The following is an 18,879-nucleotide window of genomic DNA, read 5'->3' as shown; positions in this document are numbered from 1 at the left end:
AATCAAAGATCACCGTATTCTTATTCATTTTCATGATAGCAACACAGCTAAAATCTATTTTTAGTGCTAAACAAAAAATTGGGGCAGGAAGGGGGGGGGGGGGGGGGGGGGATTTGGACACTATACAATCCCCTCAGGGGCCTCCACATGTTTTGTTATCGAATGACACTGGCACTAAAATGTAAATTGTGGAACAGCCTTTCCAGCAGTGTGATGTGATATTTACACAAACTCACAAACAATGCCAGCAGCATTTTTTCAAGTATTTTTGTATAGTCATTGAGAGCTCAAATGTGATTATTATGTGATTTCCTTGTTTTTTATGTAATTTCCCTAGCCAATTCAATTAAAAATGCAATAGCAAATTTAAAATTTGCATACTAAAACCCCACAAGTTCAAAATCTTACCACAGTGCGTTTAAGATTTGTAATGGAAATGGCGTCTCAAAGGACTTTTTTTTTTTTTTAAGTTGCCATCTTCAATCTTTTTTTTTTTTTTTTCACCCCTCTCTAAAATGTATACACCAACTGAATTCAGTCTAATACAATAGGCTAATATTTCCTCTGGTGATTCAACAAGCTGTTCACACGCATGTGGGGCAACACTGGGCGCAGGTATATAACAGTTCTGAAAAGTGTCCACCCAGGTGGCTGGCAGTTGCTGGACAGTGCCCCACTGTTTGAGTGAATGGTCCACAGGGATTCAGGGTAGGTTTATGCCCATCTAAAGGAACTGCATTCTCTTCTGAGTAGTAAAAAAAACCTAATTCATAACTTAGCTAGATCAGCAAAGCATAACCATATGCCTATGAAGTAGACAGTTAGAATTGTGCATATTGAGTATATGTAAGTCATCTCCTGTGCAATGATTTCTTTCTGTTACTCATGTCTTTTTATATAATTCTGTGCCACCTTCTGCTTCTCTGCTCTTTAGTTCCTTAACCATGATCTTGCCTTCCTATGTGTTTATAGTTCTTGCCTATTTTTGTAAATCCTAGTAGCCATAGTTGTTCCATTATTTCTTTTTCTTTTGCTTTCATTTGTTTATCCTAAAGTAGACAATTGACAAAACAGAAAATGACTGGCTTTTATTAAACCATATGTTGATGACAGGTATTGAGCTCTAGCTATTAGTACTTCACCATTTTTGCTCCAGTTTTCATTGTGATTTTTTTTCTCTTAACCCCTTTAGTCGCCAGAACATAGCTTCTACGTCCAGATAGGATGTTGCTAAGGACACAAAGATGTAGGAGCTATGTCCTGCGCTAAAACGGCCGCTGCGAACAATTGTGCGCTTGCACATGCATGCCTGACGCACTACCGATTGGAGCAAGGGACCATGTGGTCCTTCTATCCGATCAGTGCCCCCCAAAGCCGCAATGATTGCTGTAACAGCGATCATTGTAAACCGCAGATACAGGAAGTGATTACCTCTTGTAAAGTCCTGCAATGCATGTGCTTGCGCACGTGACCCCAGCACTGATTGGTCCAAGGGATCATGTGATCCCTTGACCCTTCAGGCTGCAGTGATTGGTCCAAGAGATCATGTGATCCCTTGGCCAATCGGTATCCTCCCAGTCCTTCAATGAACACTGTCTGCTACAAAAAAGAAAATTAAGTAATTACTGAAAACAAATACCACCCCCAAAAAGCCTAATTGGTGGCAAAAAAAAAAACAAGATATAGATGTAGATGTGATAAGTAGGGATAAAGTTATTCAAGAATGAATAGGAGGAGCGCTGAAATGTGAAAATTGCACGGATGCAAACGATGAAAACACTGGGCTGAAGTGGTTAATAAATCTGCCTACTCTGCATAAAATTGCCATTGAATATTTCCTCATTCAAATACATCTTAGACACGTCTCAGGCTAAATGACCAATCTTAGTATAGATGGCAGTACTTAGAATTGTACATGGCCTTTTTCAGTGGCGTACTTAGTCCTCATAGGGCCCCATAGCAAAATTTCCATAGGGGTCATAATATCTAGGCACTTTTGAGCAATGCTACCTTCTCCTACCCTATAAATGAGTTGATTGGTCAATTTACATCCTTGTCCAATGCACACTGTATATAGTCCATGAGCACTGAGACGGTCACAGGATGGAGCAACAAAGCAAAGTTAATAGAGAATGCATTAAGTACCACCTGAGATCCCTCTTATCCAGGGCCCTGTAGCAGTTGCTATGGCTATTGCTACGCCCATGGCCTGCTTATAACAACGGTCATCAGCTGATCGCCGTATTTATAAAAGTGGTGATCAGCTAGTGACGCCAAGGTGTTCTTTTTTTGCTATTAAAGATACTTATCTAGGTAGAAGGGGGGAGAATAGTCCAGAGGTTTCCCATCTCCTCCTCTTCCGCACCATTGCAGTGCACGGACCCTCTGAACATAGCTGACAAGGGCTGGGCTGATACGTTCTCATGGCCACGCTCCCCGCCATGTACGAGCACGCCTGTAGGTGTTTCAGCAAAGTGTTAATTTAAAGTGGACCCAAATTAAAAATACAAGATTTCAGAAATCTTATTTTCTAAATTATAATAATAAATAGCAGCCTTTTTTCAGCTGCATGATGACAAATATAACTCTGGATTCTAATGAACCTACCCCGTCCTCTTTCGACCTTCTGTTCCAGTGCTGTCAGCCACTGAAAATCCACCGACAAGTGCTGGGCTCCAGGTTCATGACAATCCTGTTCATAACGGTCCTTTCCGGTAGCGGTTTTCCTTCAGGCTCATGTGAAAATAGTCCAGGCTGTTCTGATCCACTCTACTATGATGCCTGAGCAATAAAGCAGATCCGATCGAATTCCACCTGAGCCCAAAGGAAAACTGCTACTGCTCCTGCGCAAGGCTCACCCAAGATTGTTATGATCCTGGAGCCCCGTCAGATCTTCTGTGGCTGACGGCGCTGCGACGGAGGACGACTGAGGAATCCTCATTAAGTTCCAAAAGGTTCTCCTTCCCAGGGTAAGTACCCCATGGGTCACTTTTTTCACTTACATATCCTTTTTAAGTAAACAGAACAGCAGATTCCTACTGTAAAGGTAATTACGGTAGGCAAGCAAAGCACTGATCTCTACTATACAAATTCTGATCACCCTTTTATAACTATGGTGATCTTAAAGCAAGTAGAAGATCAACACAAAGAATCTGATTAACACTTTATAAACTTGCCCTGAAGTTTTCTTCTCCATTAATGCTGTATTAGCCACACATTTCTAAAGGGCTGCTTATGACTTTTAATCAATCCTGTAGATTAGTGTTCCCCCAACATCAAGGCCCACCAACAGTTTTTGTGGAAATCCACAGTGGTACTTGATGAGCGTTCCTGAGACACCTGTGAATGTGTCTGGTTTCCTGCAAAACTTGTACTGTTGGTGGGCCTTGAAGGCAGGTCTGGGAAATGTTTCTGTAGTTGATTGACAGCAAAAGGTCCATGCTATACAACCTTTTCTCTTCAGCAGCAGTAACTGCTGCCATTAATGCGTCTAGATCACAGGTGTCGTACTCCAGGCTTGGAGGGCCAGATCCATGCCAGTGTTTAGGATGGACTGAGAAAGAGAAGAATGTGTTCTTCCTGATGGACCACACCTTTCCTGATTCAGCCCCATCGATTCATTTGAGCTGTGTCAAAGATGTGTGAGAACCTCGGCCCTCGAAGGACCGTTTTGACATCCCTGGTCTAGATGATCTTTCTGGACTTCTCGTTGGGAAGCAGTACCAAACCCTTCCAACGTATACCCAGTCCAAACCATGCCCCCTTCTGCACAGGCCACACACACTCCTAAACCCTGATGATGTCGTAACCAGGGTCTACACCAGTAACCAAGCAGCCTTTGACTTCATTGATTAGCTGTTTTCTACCATAACGTCTCTAACTACTATAACATCTTTACATGCATTGTTATACAGCATGCCTTTACTGTGATGGAAGTCACCAGATTTTTCTGCTTCAAAACAGCCGCAAACACATAATACTTGCACTCCCATGTTTTTTTTGTAAATTTCTCTTTATTTTCCCCCCCCCCCTTTTTTTTTTACTGTTTATAAACCATAAGAACACTTTTACAAGAGCTGAAAACGGCCAGATACAACTAATACCACCACTCTACCTCTATTCACCAGCCCCCTCCTCCCAGCAGCTAGGTCTTTGAGTGGACAGGCTTAGCACACATACACACACACGCTTCCTGTACAGAGCCAAGGATTTTTCTAGATGTAATGTTATAGCTCTAATTCTTCCTTACGTGATACTCCCATTGCATCTCCCTTCAATTCCCCATGTTGCTGGGTCATACCTGACTATATCTCCCTGCAGACCCTTGCTCACAGAAAAAAGAAACAAAGAAGTATTTTCATTCTGGGAAGTGTAAAATCAGAAGTCACTATAGGAACTCTCTGTCAAGAGGTAAGGAATCTAGCAGCATTCCATCCTACCTGCTGCACAGTAGAGTAGCTGTGCCTCCTACCCGCTATCACATGCATCAATACTAGCTATGCTTCACACCGCCCAACAAAATAGATCCCTGTAAGCATTTATGTCATAGAAATTGCTACTAGTATCTCTAGCTTCTATGTCTCAAAGACTACAGTCATTGTATGATTATCAGTGTATAAGGTAAGAAATAAACACTTGTTCTTGAAGGGAATTGCATAATTTTCATTTATTTTTACATTTTTAGATGTAGCAAATTTGCTTTGGGATCTGCATGATACACCTACCTCCACTGTTGGTGATTGTGGATGAGCCACTGGGTTGAGTCTATATTGTACAGTAGAAAACTGTTAGCAGTAATATTGCCTCTGACTTCTACAAGTGCCTAAAAAAGCAAGGCCATTTGTAAAGATTCTGATGCGCCCTCCAAAAGTTAGTATAGCAGCAGAGACGGATGATTCTCTATAGTGGAGCCTCGTGTGTGCCTCTTTTCTGGTGTTTTGCAGCTGCTAGCAAGGTCAGGATGATGCTTGGCTAGATTGGCCTTGCTGTGGACATCTTTTTATCAAGGGAAAGACCTATTTTTTAAGCAGTGTTCATAACCATGTCCTCAAGGCCCACCAACAGTGCACGTTTTGTGGAAATCCACAGAGGTAGTTAATCAGCTCTGCTGAGACACTAATTTCCTCACCTGTGACTGTGGTTTCGTGCAAAACATGTGCTGTTGGTGGTCCTTGAGGACAAGGTTGGGAAACTCGGTTTTAAAGGATATAGGAAATTATAATGCACAAATAAGTTCTCCATTACACCTTCATAACTTTTAGTAGGCCGTGTGCACAACCTATAGTAAACTTACTATAGAATTGCTTGGAGGGGGAAGTTTTTGATTCTTAGCTGTAAACCGTACTCATAGCAAACACTCAGTGGTGGACACATGCCTAAATGTTTACATTCAGGAGCTATAATCCTGCGATTTCAGTGGTTTCAATAACTAGTTAAAAATGTTGAAGCCTTCTTTGAAAGGAAATAGAAAAATGCTTGACAGGTACATATCGTGCTTTCACAGAAAAAAAGGTGTAACTGATAATGTTTGACAAGAATTAAAGACTTGCCAGGATATGTTTTTGAGAGGCTGTTAGTCTGTTGACAAACAAAACAAAAGACAGATCTGTAAAATTAAGTTTGTGGAAAATACATAATTTTATACATACCTGTACATGAAATTAGTATTAAACTAAGACGCTACTTAACTCATTGCCATTCTGTAGGGTCAAGGTTCTCACTATAGCTCATGAAATGGTTACCAAGCTGCAGTGCCTGAAACGATCTGTAACCATGGCCTTGGAAGTTTGCTATAAACTTGTAGATATCTGATACATGTTTTAACTATGTAAGTAAGGATAGTCAGTAGTACGGATGGTCAATTAGAGGCAAATAATTCCGAGTTGATGCAGGTTCATGAAAATTCTGTATGCAAATATATGCAGCTTGAAAATGTACCAATTAAGTTAAACTTTAATGGGACTTGATTAGTCCACTTTCAAGCTGCATACATTTTAATAATCCTGCATCAACTGGTAATTGTTTATCTCATTAATCAAATGGATGTCTTCTACTGCATCAGGTGAAATATAATCCAGCTGATGCAGTGGATCCAGTCAATAATTCTAATTACACTGCATTGATGCAAGTTATGCAGTTTGCATAAAGTTGGCATAACATTTGCATGAACTTGAGATTAATAGCATGTCATTGTCTATGCCTACCTGCGAGGCACTCAGAGGTCTTCTCCTATAGTTCCTTTTCTCTGGCATCCTTTTTGTGAATGTGAAAGCCAGAACAGGCCCTGCGCGTTTTTATAGAAGATCACCACCCAATGGCATCTAATAGCTCAAGAGGGTGATGTTTGGGGAGGGTGGGGTGTATAATACTTCTGGGTCCAAGAGATGGTCATATTGTTTAAAATATTAGACTCTAATAATCAGTAACAGTTTACAAGTGGGGATGTTTTTTTATCGGTAGTAAAATGTTTATTTGGTAACTACTTAGCTGGAGTATACATGTCAGGTGCTCTAAAAAGCTGGATTCAGGAAGCTTTTACAGTCGGGGCTTGTTTCCACTAGGGGCAATTAGTTGTGTTTCCCGGCGTGTGAATTTGGATGGGGAAGTGCAGCCTACTGAAATCAATAAGCTGCCATCCGATTTGCATGCAAATTCCTCTAGCCGTGCATGGCACAGCTCTAGCCATGCATGGCACAGCTAGAGAGATTCGGGTGTGATCTCTCATCACTGCAAGTGCTGGCGTGCATCTCCAAGATCACTTCTCCACAGCTCTTTAGTGACCACTATTTTGAAGAGACTCTGTATTAAAAAAAAAAAAATCCCCTGGAGGTACTTACCTCTGGAGGGGGAAGCCAAGGAGGCTTCCCCCATCCCTGTAGCTGCAGGGAATCCAGCGCTCGCTCCTTCGAATCCTCCGGCAATCTTCCCCTAACAAGCCTGACAAGGCTTGATATATTTACCTCACCAGGATCCAGCGCAGGCGCAGTAGTGGTTCTACGTTCGGGCTAGGCAGGAATAGCCAAGCCCGATCGTACCAGTTCTACTGCACAGACGCAAAAGGACTCGCACCTGCGCTGTAGAGCGGATAGATCGGTACGGCTATTTCCACCTTAAACCGAAGGAAGAGTGGCCAGTGTGCCTGCGCAGGATTGCGGAAGGTAAATATTTACATCGCCGCACTTCGGGGGACCTGGGCAGCCTAACAGAGGCGCGGGTGAGGACGGGGGAAGCCTCGTTAGGATCCAGAGGCTCCCCCTCCCGAGGTAAGTATCCCCGGAGGCTTTTTTTTTTTTTTTACGTACAGATCCTCGTTAAAATAACCCTATTTTTCTCTACATTCTTACGAGCAGGTCCCAGCTGGAAATAATTTAATTTACCTTAGGATTTCATTTTGACATGAAGATTTCAGGCCTAAAAATATTCGAACCAAATATGTATAAATTTAAACAAGCCCTCCCTGTGTCTGTCAAAAATATGGAGGCTATTGGATTATTTTGCAATCCTAATACGCATTTGTTTTTACCTATACGTTACCTATACTTTTTTTTGTTTTCTTCATTTGGACCTGTATTAAAAAAATCCAATCCAGAAATGAGCATTTGATTGCTGAGCAGAAGATGGCACAGGATTTTGTAGACTGGTACAAGTCTAATTTCTATGTTATGCTATCAACTTTTGCCTTCCTAAGTGACAGCCAGATTGTACTGCATGCTGCATGCATCACTTTTTCTCAATGGAGGAACACTAGGTTGCTGTATTTTCTCTAACTTCCACTAGGGTCTCACTGTGCGGGTCTCTTTAGTACTACAGTGCTCGGGGCTTCTTCAAGTGCACCTAACCTCCTGGATTATGCTCGTGCTCATCGTAAAAAGCTGACTACTACTGGCTGCATAGATGGTATGTGCGCAGAAATTCACGCACACATTGTGTCCAAGCCACGCCTCTCATTAGAGGATCGCACACAGCTATCGTGTGTGTGTGTGTTTTATCACTTATTTTTCAGTTGTTTTTTTTTTTTTATTTGAACCATATTTTATAATTTAAAAACTTTGGTACAATTGTGGAAAAACTTGGAAAAAAAGTTAGATGACTTTTTTTTTTTTTGCTATATTAGGTTTTATATACAATTTAATCATGTTATATATTTTCCATTCTAATATTGACCATTTATTTCCATTGCTATTCAGAAAGGTTGATATTTTTTTTTTTATTATTTCAAGTACGGTAAATGTAAAATTTAGATCCAGAGTAGCCAGCTTTCCTATTGGAAGATCTTTAAAAACCTTTCCTAATGGGTCTCCAACATGTTTGCTTTTTAATCTCAAGTACATCTCTTTGCTGTGGAGCGCACTGCATGCTGCTGGATTTAACAGATTCAAACACATGGGGAGTTTTTTCCTCCCTTTTTTTAATCCCCTTTTTTATTTTGGTAGCTATGAATTTCAGGTACCTCTTTTTCTCTTTCTCAGACGCTACACGCAGCTCTGCTGTTAAAAGGTTTTCTATCTCATTTGCTCGACACCCAACCAATGGTATGTTTTGTTTGTTTCAAATGATACCCCCGTTCTTAAATTTTCTTTTTTCATTAGCTTTTCAAACATGGCATACAAATTTACTTCCTCTACTTGATTAATCATAACTTCATTGATGCTTACATTTCACTTCCCCCAAAAAGACAAATATTTTCTTGCACATCCATTTATATATCAGATTTATATATCAGAAACAGTCACCCTAGTGCAGTGATGGCTAAGGCATGATGGGATTTGTAGTTTTTCACAGCTGGAGTGCCAAGGTTAGCCATCACTGCACTAGTGCATATTTAAAAAATGGTTAACGTATAATTTCTCGTCCTTTTATACGTTTTATTTTTTTTGTTTGTTTAGGATATTTTGAGGCTAGTTTTAATAGTATTGCCATAGTTGTAGTACTTAACGCAATTTTCCCTTTCACAAAAACAATGCTGGACTTAAAAACAAAAAAATAAATAAAGAAAAACCTAGACTCACATTATTGTTATGACTAAGACCCTATCATTATTGTTATGACTAAGACCCTATCATTATTGTTATGACTAAGACCCTATATTAATTAGCAATTACCTATTAATATTTAGAGAATATTTAACCTCTTTTTAATGGTATCCCCTGCTTAATCTAGGAAGACTCCTGTCTTGAATTAAAGGTTCCACATTCATCTTATTTAAAGAGACTCTGTAACAACAAAAACCTCCCCTGGGGGGTACTCACCTCGGGTGGGGGAAGCCTCCGGATCCTAATGAGGCTTCCCACGCCGTCCTCTGTCCCACGGGGGTCTCGCCGCAGCCCTCCGAACAGCCGGCGACTGTGCCGACTGTCAGTTCAATATTTACCTTTGCTGGCTCCAGCGGGGGCGCTGTGGCGACTTTCGGCACGGAAATAGACGGAAATACCCGATCTCCGTCGGGTCCGCTCTACTGCGCAGGCGCCGGAAACTTGCGCCTGCGCAGTAGAGCAGACCCGACGGCGATCGGGTATTTCCGCCTACTTCGGCGCCGAGAGGCATCAGAGCGCCTGCGCAGGAGCCAGGAAGGTAAATAATGACGTCACCGCTGCCCGGACTGCACGGAGGGCTACAGCGAGACCCCCGAGGGACGCAGGACGGCGTGGGAAGCCTCATTAGGATCCTGAGGCTTCCCCCACCCGAGGTGAGTACCCCCCAGGGGCCGTTTTGGCGTTACAGTTCCTCTTTAACAAATGCTTATTTTTAAAAAAAGCATGTTCCCCCCTCCCCCCTCCCCAGTTGCAAATTAAAAGTTTGGGCATGGTTACCACAGCCTCTGCTGATGTAAATCTCCCAGCATGCATCTTTGTAGGCAACATCTAGATGGTGTACTCAAATGAACAGGAAGTTAGTAAAAGATTTTTCTTTTCCCTAAAAAGTAATGAAACTGACAGAATAAAAGCTAGATAAAAATGAACGCTATGCAGAGTTAAGGCCTCTAGAGTTTGACTACTTTATCATTTCTAGTGTCTATGTAATGAAAGTTACTGAATTTTAATTCTAGAATATTGTTTAATATATCAAAATAGACAGTACTCCCCCAAAAAATAATGTAAAGAAAAAAGTGAGGATGTTACATGCTGGAGTTATACAGATTGTTTTTGTTTCCAATCATTTATATTCTAGCCTGCCTTAGTCACTTAAGATGTGTATGGTTCGTTAGAGTATTACAGGATCTGACCTGTATGTAAAGTTGACTTTTTGGCTTTTACTATTTTTAATGTAAACTGATATCCTATAGCTACACAAGGCTAGCAGTAGCAGAGAGAGAGGTGAGTATACAGGGTGCTTTATCTCCTTTGGGAAGTGTACATTCAAGTTGTTTCTACTTCAATTTTAAGTTTGTAGTATTTTTGTTTTGGTCACATTGGCTGGTGATATCATTTTTTTTCAACCATGCAATAATACTCTATTCTTTCTTTGTTTTCCTCTCCAGCAGAAGTACTTTGCACTAACATTGTGTATAACCGTCTGTGTTTGTTTTTCAGGCTTTGAACTATACTCCATGGTGCCTTCCATATGTCCTTTGGAGACTCTGCACAACTCCTTGTCCTTAAAGCAGGTGGATGAGTTCCTTTCTGCAATTGCCACGCCCTCAAGTGAATGTCTTCTGGATACCCCCACTGCTTCTCCCTGTAGGATTTCTTTTCACACTGTGGTTTAATTCTTCCTTTCAATGCTTTATGGGTGTCCTAATTCAAAAATATTTACCGGTAATCCGGAGCTTTTCACATATTTTAATCTAGCATAAACCCACTGCAGAAACCCTACGCTAATAATTGCTTTGAATGCAGTGGAGGTTATTTGAGCGTTGTGTCTCTAGTCTGAAGTTCAGGATGGTTAAGTCTGTGTGTCTGCCAGTAGCCTGTGACAGTTTATGCATGCTAAGCTTGGTCATTCTGCCCTATGGAAGGGAGGACAAAAAAAGTTCATTTCCTGCCATGCATATAGGCAAAGCCATTGGTCAAGAAAATTGGGCCTAGAAGGTTCTATCCCCGCTTCCCTGGCCAGAATGATGTTGGGTGCAGGAGATTTGGTATGCCCATACTGACTTTAGACTACATGCCTACAGGAACTATCCTTTTCAAAAGTAGAATGCCATAGGAACTTGGGTGTGTTGCAGGAAACGGAAGCATGCCATCCAGAATCACACTGGACAGCAAGCCATTACAGGAATAGGCCACATTTCCCCATGCAGCTCGCATGTGAAGATCTGCAGAGATAGTCAGGCATGCAATCTACTACAATATTGTGGAGGTGTTACAGATTTAGACATTAGGCTTCTTCAGGGGATATAAGGAAATAAAGCTCTGGAAGTAGATGATAAAATTACGTGCTGTATAAACCTCAGATAAGTAATTTACTTTCACAGAATAGAAGTAAAATTCCGATCAAAATGAAACTGCTTGTCAGCAGATGGGAGATAGTGTATACATTCCTCCTACTTGCAGTCTCCATGCTCACAGACCCCTTGCTGTAATTGGGCTGTACTCACTAAGCTATGTACAGACCGCACACACAGTTTAGCTGAAGTTACACAAATGATGTAACATACTGTACATAAATAGTGTAACTCATATTATGCATGGTGTATAGGTTCATGTCAAGTGGGCTACTGGGTTATTAATGCTGACCAAATTACATTGTGTGTGTGTGTGTGTATATCACAAATTGTGCTATTTACCTAATGTGTGATACCCAGTTTGCATAACTCTAGGTAAACGTTATGTGCACTGTTTCCTGCCACTGACAGGCACGGTTTCCCTCTGTTTTGTAAACTTTGTGGCAGCCACTTCTTTGCCTAGGCACTTTTGCATTTACACTAATATGACCAGAGACAAATTGCAAAAAGATCCCTTTACTTTGGTCTCAGCAGTGCAAGAGACAGAGGAATCTGCCAGGAAAGAATATACATACACTGTTCTACTCAGCAGATACTTGTATTATACCCAAAGTGTTACGTCACTATAGCAAATGTCTGCAAATGAAGGTTTTTACTTTAGGTGGACCCCCCTACTATGGAGAGATTATGATCACTGCAGTTATTGACCCCTTTCTGAAAAATTAAGCATGGCAGCCATGTGCCCCCAATGGCAGTCCAGTGACTAAGATTGAGTGCATACTGATTAGGAGTCGGACTCCACTCTACTGAACTGCCTGAACAAGAGAGAGAGCAAGACTCACAAACTACCAAAGCCAACGCATCATAATGAACGCCAGGAAATTTACATGTTCTAGAATGAGTTCAGTGATGACGGTCTTCATAATCTCTCACTATAGGTCTGCATTGGAAGTACAAGTAGATGCTAATTGTATGATTGTGATTGTTCTTGCAGGTGCTCCTGGTTTCCATAGTCATGTAGGCAGAAAAGTATCCCTGAATACATATTCACCAACTAAAATCCTACCAACTCCACTGTTTCCAGTCATAGACCTTCCCACTGCAGACAGTAATTCTGCTTCCCGTAAGTAACTCACAGCCCTATAACCTACTAATCTGGACCAGTGACCTGTGATTTGTTGTTGTTTTTTTTGGGGGGGGGAGAGGGGGTTCTCCCTTTGGGAGCATTATGCTATAACAACCAAGCCAGTGTTGACAGTCTTTTAAAACCCAGTTAGAAGAGGATCAAAGCTGAAGGGCTCATTTCCTGTTCATTCAGATGCCAGGCAACATAATATCTCTATCTTTCTACCTCTCTCCCAACTGTGGATTACTAATCTTCCCCCAGACGTATTATTTTATGCCTAACATGCTCACGCAAGTAGATTCTCAGCCATAACGTAAGTCTTACTCTTACCTTTGTGCTATCCCCACTCATTGATCATTAACACGTACGTAGTCTAAGGATATGCTCATATGGGCAGTGCAGTCACCACTTGTGAAGTGCTCTATGGCACCCCTGGGTATTTTCGGCAGTAGCAGCTTTTAGGACAGTTGAACGAATACATGCATATGCATCTAGCTATATATCCAAAGATAAACCTCAGCCATCACTACTGCAATAAGGGTCTTCAATCAATGTTCAAAAGCCTGCAACAACCCAGTGCAGAGAAGCAAATCTCGCAAGTGGCCGCCACCAGAATCCAACAGAAAACTGGTACAGGGCTCTTGCATAAGGAGGCCTAACTAATGTATTGCTTCAAACAAATATAAAGTTAAAAATGGAACAGATTTAACTCACACGGACCCTCTTGCATGTAAGATATTCAATAACAGACAGTCATCTAATAAGTAATGTAATTGTCCACTGTCCAATCCGACCGGTTTCACCTTAACAGCATTGTCTGGGTTTACCCCTCCTTATGCACATGCCTAATATCTGTTTATTGTATGATTCTGGTGACAACCAGGGATGGGCTTCCAAGTAGCCAGCTACTCTGAATTGAAATGGTAATGAGTTGCCGATTACACAGCTGTGATCGTGGTGGGGAGGGTTAAATTACCCAGAAGTCTGTGCAATAGTATGCCATCTATTCCGCATCATAGGCGTATATTGAGCTGCGTTCCATGACTCACTTTCGCGCTTCCTCCTTCCATCTTGAAGGAAACACTGTAGTGAGTCATGCAATGCGGCTCACTGTTTGCCTATGATGCGGAATGGACTGCAGACTATTGTGCAGACTTTTGGGTAATTTAACCACCCGCGCTCACAGCTGAGTAATCCACAACTCATTACCATTTCAGTTCCTAGAAGCTTGCTACTCAGAATTACTCTGAACCCCATCCCTGGTGGCAACCACTTGTGAGATTGGTTTCTTTGCACTGGGTGGCTGCAGGCTCTGGAGCATTGATTGGAGACTCTTATTGGACTGCTGACACACTGCGGTTTATCTTTGAATATATCGTTTTCTTATCTTTTTAGCATTTATATGCATCTAACTGCTTGTTAGATGCTGTCTGCAATGTTAATTTGCTACTTGTTAACTGCGTGCCAAATGCTGGTACAAAGTGCAGTTAACCTTCGTGGTTACTGCTTGGTAATTGCACAGTTTAAAAAGGGAACCTGAAAAAAGAGTAGTGCAGGGGCTGCCATCATCATTCGCTGAAAAACGATGCCATTTGCCTGGCTTTGTTTTTGAGTCGCACACCTGCAACAAGCATGCATATAGTGAAATCAGGCCACAGTCAAAGCATTTGATCTGCACGGTCATTGTGGGTTAGTGACTTAAAGTATTAGGCTTGGTTGCCACTTGTGACAAGTGTCCAATGGCCAGCCGCGTTTTAGTCTCCATAAGGACTAAAACGGACCACCAAAACCATGGTCCGTTTTAGTCCTTATGGAGATGCATTTTCACCATGGGATTTTTTTTTAAACGTGAAATACATCTGCTTTTCTGGAAAATGTGTGCAGGGTGGGATTTTGTGTTTTTTGCTGATGGTAACCTTTTCAACAGATCTGTCTCAGGTGCCACGTGTGAACGGATCCTATTGATGGAGTAAAAGCCGACACCTCCTTCATTATTTGTAACAATTTATTGCAATGAAACAGAATTGAGGCCATTGTTTCCAGACCTCGCAGGGTCTCTTTATCAAGGCACGAAATTTAAGGCAATAAACTGGCAGGCTGCCAAAAATGCTTCCATAGCTGAATCCACCTCTGAGCTATTGCCTTTAACTTCCCGCCTTGATAAAGAGAACCTGCGAGGTCTTGAACCGTTGGCATTGTTTGTGTGTCATCATAATAAATTGCTACAGAAACTAACTCTTAGGGCTCTTTCACACTAGAGGCGTTTGCTGCCTTTTTTTTAAGCGGAGGAAATTCTTAAAATCACCCACCACACCTGTGCAATAAATCTCTGAGAAGGTTCATATCTGCACGGTTTGTGCGCTGTGCGTGCAGCAAAGCGGTGCCTGTACAATTTTTGGGTCGATTTTGCCTCAATGGAAAGTATAGGAAAAAAGCAAATGCTCACAAAATCTCTTTGAGCAGTGACTACGTTCGCATTTTTAAGAATAAATACATTGTATTATTTTCCAGGTAAAAGAGTTACTTCCTGACTTGCATCAGGGTCCGAATTTAAAAAAAAAAAGCTTGGGAAAAGCGCTTAGAAAAGAGTGTTTCACAAAAACGCGATGCCCACCCAAGCACTGGGAATGAAAAAAAAATTGCTTCAAAAAAAAGCCCAACGCGAATGCTAACCTGAGCGGAACGGCCTAACTCTCTTAATCTACAGCAAGTGTGGGAGTCTTCCACTCTATTTAGCCTTGGACACTCCACATGATGTAGGCCATACTGACAAGAGTGTGAGATTATTCTTTGGATTTTGGATACCATTAATGACCTAGTATCCATCAACCTGTCATGTATGCGATCCATAAAATGGCTGAAAAGTGAACTGAGCCTTAGAGGCAGAACACCACAGTAGTCGTGCAGCTGGCATTGATTATTAGTGAATAAAGATTGCAGCCTCTGTATTTGCTTCAGGTTCCCTTTAACCATCCATATGAATGTATCCTGATCTCTACCTAACTCTTTGCTGAACTAATCTAACCCTGACTCTAAACCTAGCATCATACTAATACACAGTACACAAAATCCAATGCCTAACTGAAAGGTTCAATGTTGTGGTTCCTTTAACCAGTCCAATCTGGCGCTGAGGTAAGTCCCTGGTACTTGAAAAGCATGTGATCAGTTTGGTCAGGTGATAGATATGCAAGTCTCTGATTTGCTAGTCATGATCATGTGATGTGATCACAGCAAATCAGAGCTTTGCAAATCTATTGGCTGATCATACAAATCAAATATTTCTTCATGAGTTATTCTAAACATGACCATCACTATTAAGTCTCGGCTGAGCTTCTTCACTGCAACTATTCTTCAGGTGTGCTGGAAAGGCTCTGCACTGACAAGTTAAGACAAAAAGCTCTGCTTTATTAGAAACCTGCCTGAGGTTGAATGTTTTTGTTATCTAGAATATAAGAAATAAATGAACACCATTTACCTTAATGGATTTAAAAGTTATTTCAAAGCTGTGTTTCATCCTGACTGGATCCATATTACTGGGGCACTTTGCTTTTCCCGTGGAAAAGAGGCCTTTACCCATCATTTACAAATTCTGGTCAGAACCTGGAACTTCTTTTGTGGAGAGAACTTTCTTCTCTCCTCACACTCTTTTTAAAATATCAATAGAGCCCTTAGGATTCTCTTCTGAGATCCAAAGCAGAGCGTGCATTACATTCCCCTTCACTGTACTGTCATGTCCTCTTCCTTCTGGGCAAGTATACGGTAAAGACACTATCCATAAAATCTGCTTCCATTGCTTTCCCAAAGTTTTTGTGGTAGGAAGGGATGGAACACAGTGACTGCCTTGAAATTGTTTTTTTTTTGTTGCTGGTTTGTGTTCATCCTTCAGAACTGTGAAGAGACTAGTAGCTCTGTGCAGGATAAAGAGGGTGACAACCCCCCACCCCCTCTCCCCAGGGTACATCTTTGACTGAAGTCTAAAATTCTGTAGCGAGATGATACAGTTCTCTGTCAGCCGCAGTGATGGTTTTGATTTCCTATATTATAGAGTCCAGTAGAGCATCCAGCTCCATCTCCAGCACTGAGCCTTGCAAGGACGAGAGGGGGTCTGGCGAAGCCACAGAGAAACCTCTCCCACAAGATGGCTGCACACAAGCCAAGCTTAATCTGCATTCATGATGACTTGCACTGCTTTACAACTGGAGCGTTGGTTCTACTCAAACCTTGTATCTATATGCAAAATATTTAAAAGCTATTTTTTTACTGGACTATCTTTGTACATATGGATAAGATAGATGAATTGTACATGAATTATTTTATATTTGTTGTATGTAACCTTCAGCCTGGAAAAAACATATCAATAGACTTGAATACCTTTCATATCGGAGGCAATAAAAATGAGTTGGAATTGAGGACAAGGTACCCTCCAACTTTACTTGTATTCTTCACCTGCTTAAATCTCCAGCAACAGGTCTTCTGATAAGGTTGTAGAAGAATACCTGGCGTAGCCTGGCGAAAACGGTTACAAGTTGAATACCTGGCGTAGCCTGGCGAAAACGGTTACTAGTTATTTTAAGATTAGTAGTTGCGACAGAGGATTGTAAAACTATTGTAAAAAAAAAAACCTGATAGCAATATGTTTACTTGTATAGTAGAATCCCTTTATAGTAAACTCCAAAGTGACCTGGCCAAGTAAAGAACTTTGGGCTTGCATAGTTCTGGCAGCCTGTTGGGTTAACCTCCCTATCGGTACTGACGGTTCTACACGTCAATACAAAACATGCTGTGAACAGTATTGAGGTGCATACACGTTAATACATTCCCGCACTGTATACTAGACCCTTGCTTAACACATTTTGGCAAGTTACAGGGAAAAAAAGGTTATGAAAATCAATTGGATCACTTTTTGCACAGAAATCCTGAAGAAATCGAATGCCAGGGAGGTTAATCAAAGTGCTGGAATCACATCCTAAACGGCTACAGGATGCGACAGGGCTCAGGGCGGGAGTAACTGAGCGGCCACTAAATGCAAGGGAGCACGCCTAAGTTAGCAGCACATGCCACACAGCCCATAGCGGGCGCTGAGGACTTTAACTCGCACTGCTCAAACTAAGCTGAGAGCCCTATATCAGAAGTTTATTACATCAGGATTTATCATACATTGCATATTCATACAGGTGCATGGTTGGGACCTGGGGACTGAGTTTATTTATAGCAAGAGGGTTACTATATCTATTCTATAGAGTTTACTGTGACAAGATTCTACTGTATAATGTAAAAAAAAGTCATATCTGATCCTTCCACCATTTCTCATAAATCAATCTGACTTTGTGTGATTTCCTCTCTATGCCCCATTTTATAGTAACACCATTTTAGTGTATTGCAAGCAGCCTATGGAACACCTACTACTGGCATGTGATGACACGGAGGAGGCTTCAGTGGAGGGTAGATCCTCTCTACATAGTGCTCTTCTGAATATGCTGCTCTATAGCTTGCACCTCCTACACAGCAAATCTCATCTCAGGAGACATTGGAAAGCCAGTCTAAGGGAAGTCTTCACAGTAGGACACAAAATGACTTCTAAACCTTCGCTATCTACACTCATAGATTACTATTAAAAAAAAAAAAAAAACCTGTATGAATGAACTGGAATTACAATTTGCATTTTACCTACCCATATGCAATCCATAACAGTTGAGACCAGGCTTAGGACCCCTGATCTTCAGAAACGTGCATGCGATGGAAGTCTAGACAGTCAATGCACATCAGCGTTTGTTTCATGTATGCACCAGGTTAGGAATGTGTGAAGCAAATAATTCCAGATTGATGCAGGATTTTTGCATTTAAATGTATGTAGCTTGAAAATGAACCACTTTGCAGAATGTGGTTGGTCTGTTTTCAAGCTGCATACGTTTTCATTACAAATGTGGGTACTTGCGTATTAAGCCATTTAGCATAACCGCTTCTCTGCTTGACAGGCAGAAAATAGTACACTGTGACTGAACAGCAGCTGATTCATCACGAATCAGCTTCTCCTTTCTGTACTTGGGTGGCAGCGCTGACTTTGGCTATCATTCATAAAGCATTCCCGCATGCGGAAATGCTGAAAACAGCCGGCTTTACCGAGCACATAGCAAGATCTCCATTCATAAAGGCTCTTTCCGCATGAAAAGCTGACATTACCGAGCAGAGTGATAAATCACCGCCTTGTGCGGTGACTATCGTAACAAATGTAACAAAATGTTAATTCATAAAGATTTACGCAAGCGGTATGAGGACAGGAAATACCGCTCCCTTGGATGTGGCGATAACAATGTTGAGTTAATGGAGACACAGACCTCCCAGGCAGCTGCAGTAGAGCAGAACACGGAGA

General features: G+C 41.5%; 1 protein-coding gene across 9 annotated transcripts in view; it reads left to right on the top strand.

Annotated features, from left to right (window-relative positions):
* Positions 1-18,501, top strand: part of PPIP5K2 (diphosphoinositol pentakisphosphate kinase 2) — a 150,739-nt gene extending 132,238 nt beyond the window's left edge. For 3 of the 9 annotated variants that reach the window (XM_068247462.1, XM_068247457.1, XM_068247458.1), the window contains 4 exons: positions 7,777-7,896; positions 10,530-10,676; positions 12,378-12,506; positions 16,555-18,501. In XM_068247462.1, the coding sequence (XP_068103563.1) occupies positions 7,777-7,896; positions 10,530-10,676; positions 12,378-12,506; positions 16,555-16,685 (527 nt within the window). In that variant the 3' untranslated portion in view covers positions 16,686-18,501. Of the gene's footprint in view, positions 1-4,320; positions 4,411-7,776; positions 7,897-8,468; positions 8,532-10,529; positions 10,677-12,377; positions 12,507-16,554 lie in introns of all 9 variants that reach the window. The other 6 variants (XM_068247463.1, XM_068247459.1, XM_068247464.1 and 3 more) reach the window with 4 other exon arrangements.
* The last annotated feature ends 378 nt before the right edge of the window (positions 18,502-18,879 follow it).

Source organism: Hyperolius riggenbachi, chromosome 1, assembly GCF_040937935.1.
Source record: "Hyperolius riggenbachi isolate aHypRig1 chromosome 1, aHypRig1.pri, whole genome shotgun sequence".
In the NCBI taxonomy this organism is placed as follows: Eukaryota; Metazoa; Chordata; class Amphibia; order Anura; family Hyperoliidae; genus Hyperolius; species Hyperolius riggenbachi.
Note: the sequence above shows the minus strand (reverse complement) of the source record. Positions and strands in the feature narration are given on the sequence as shown.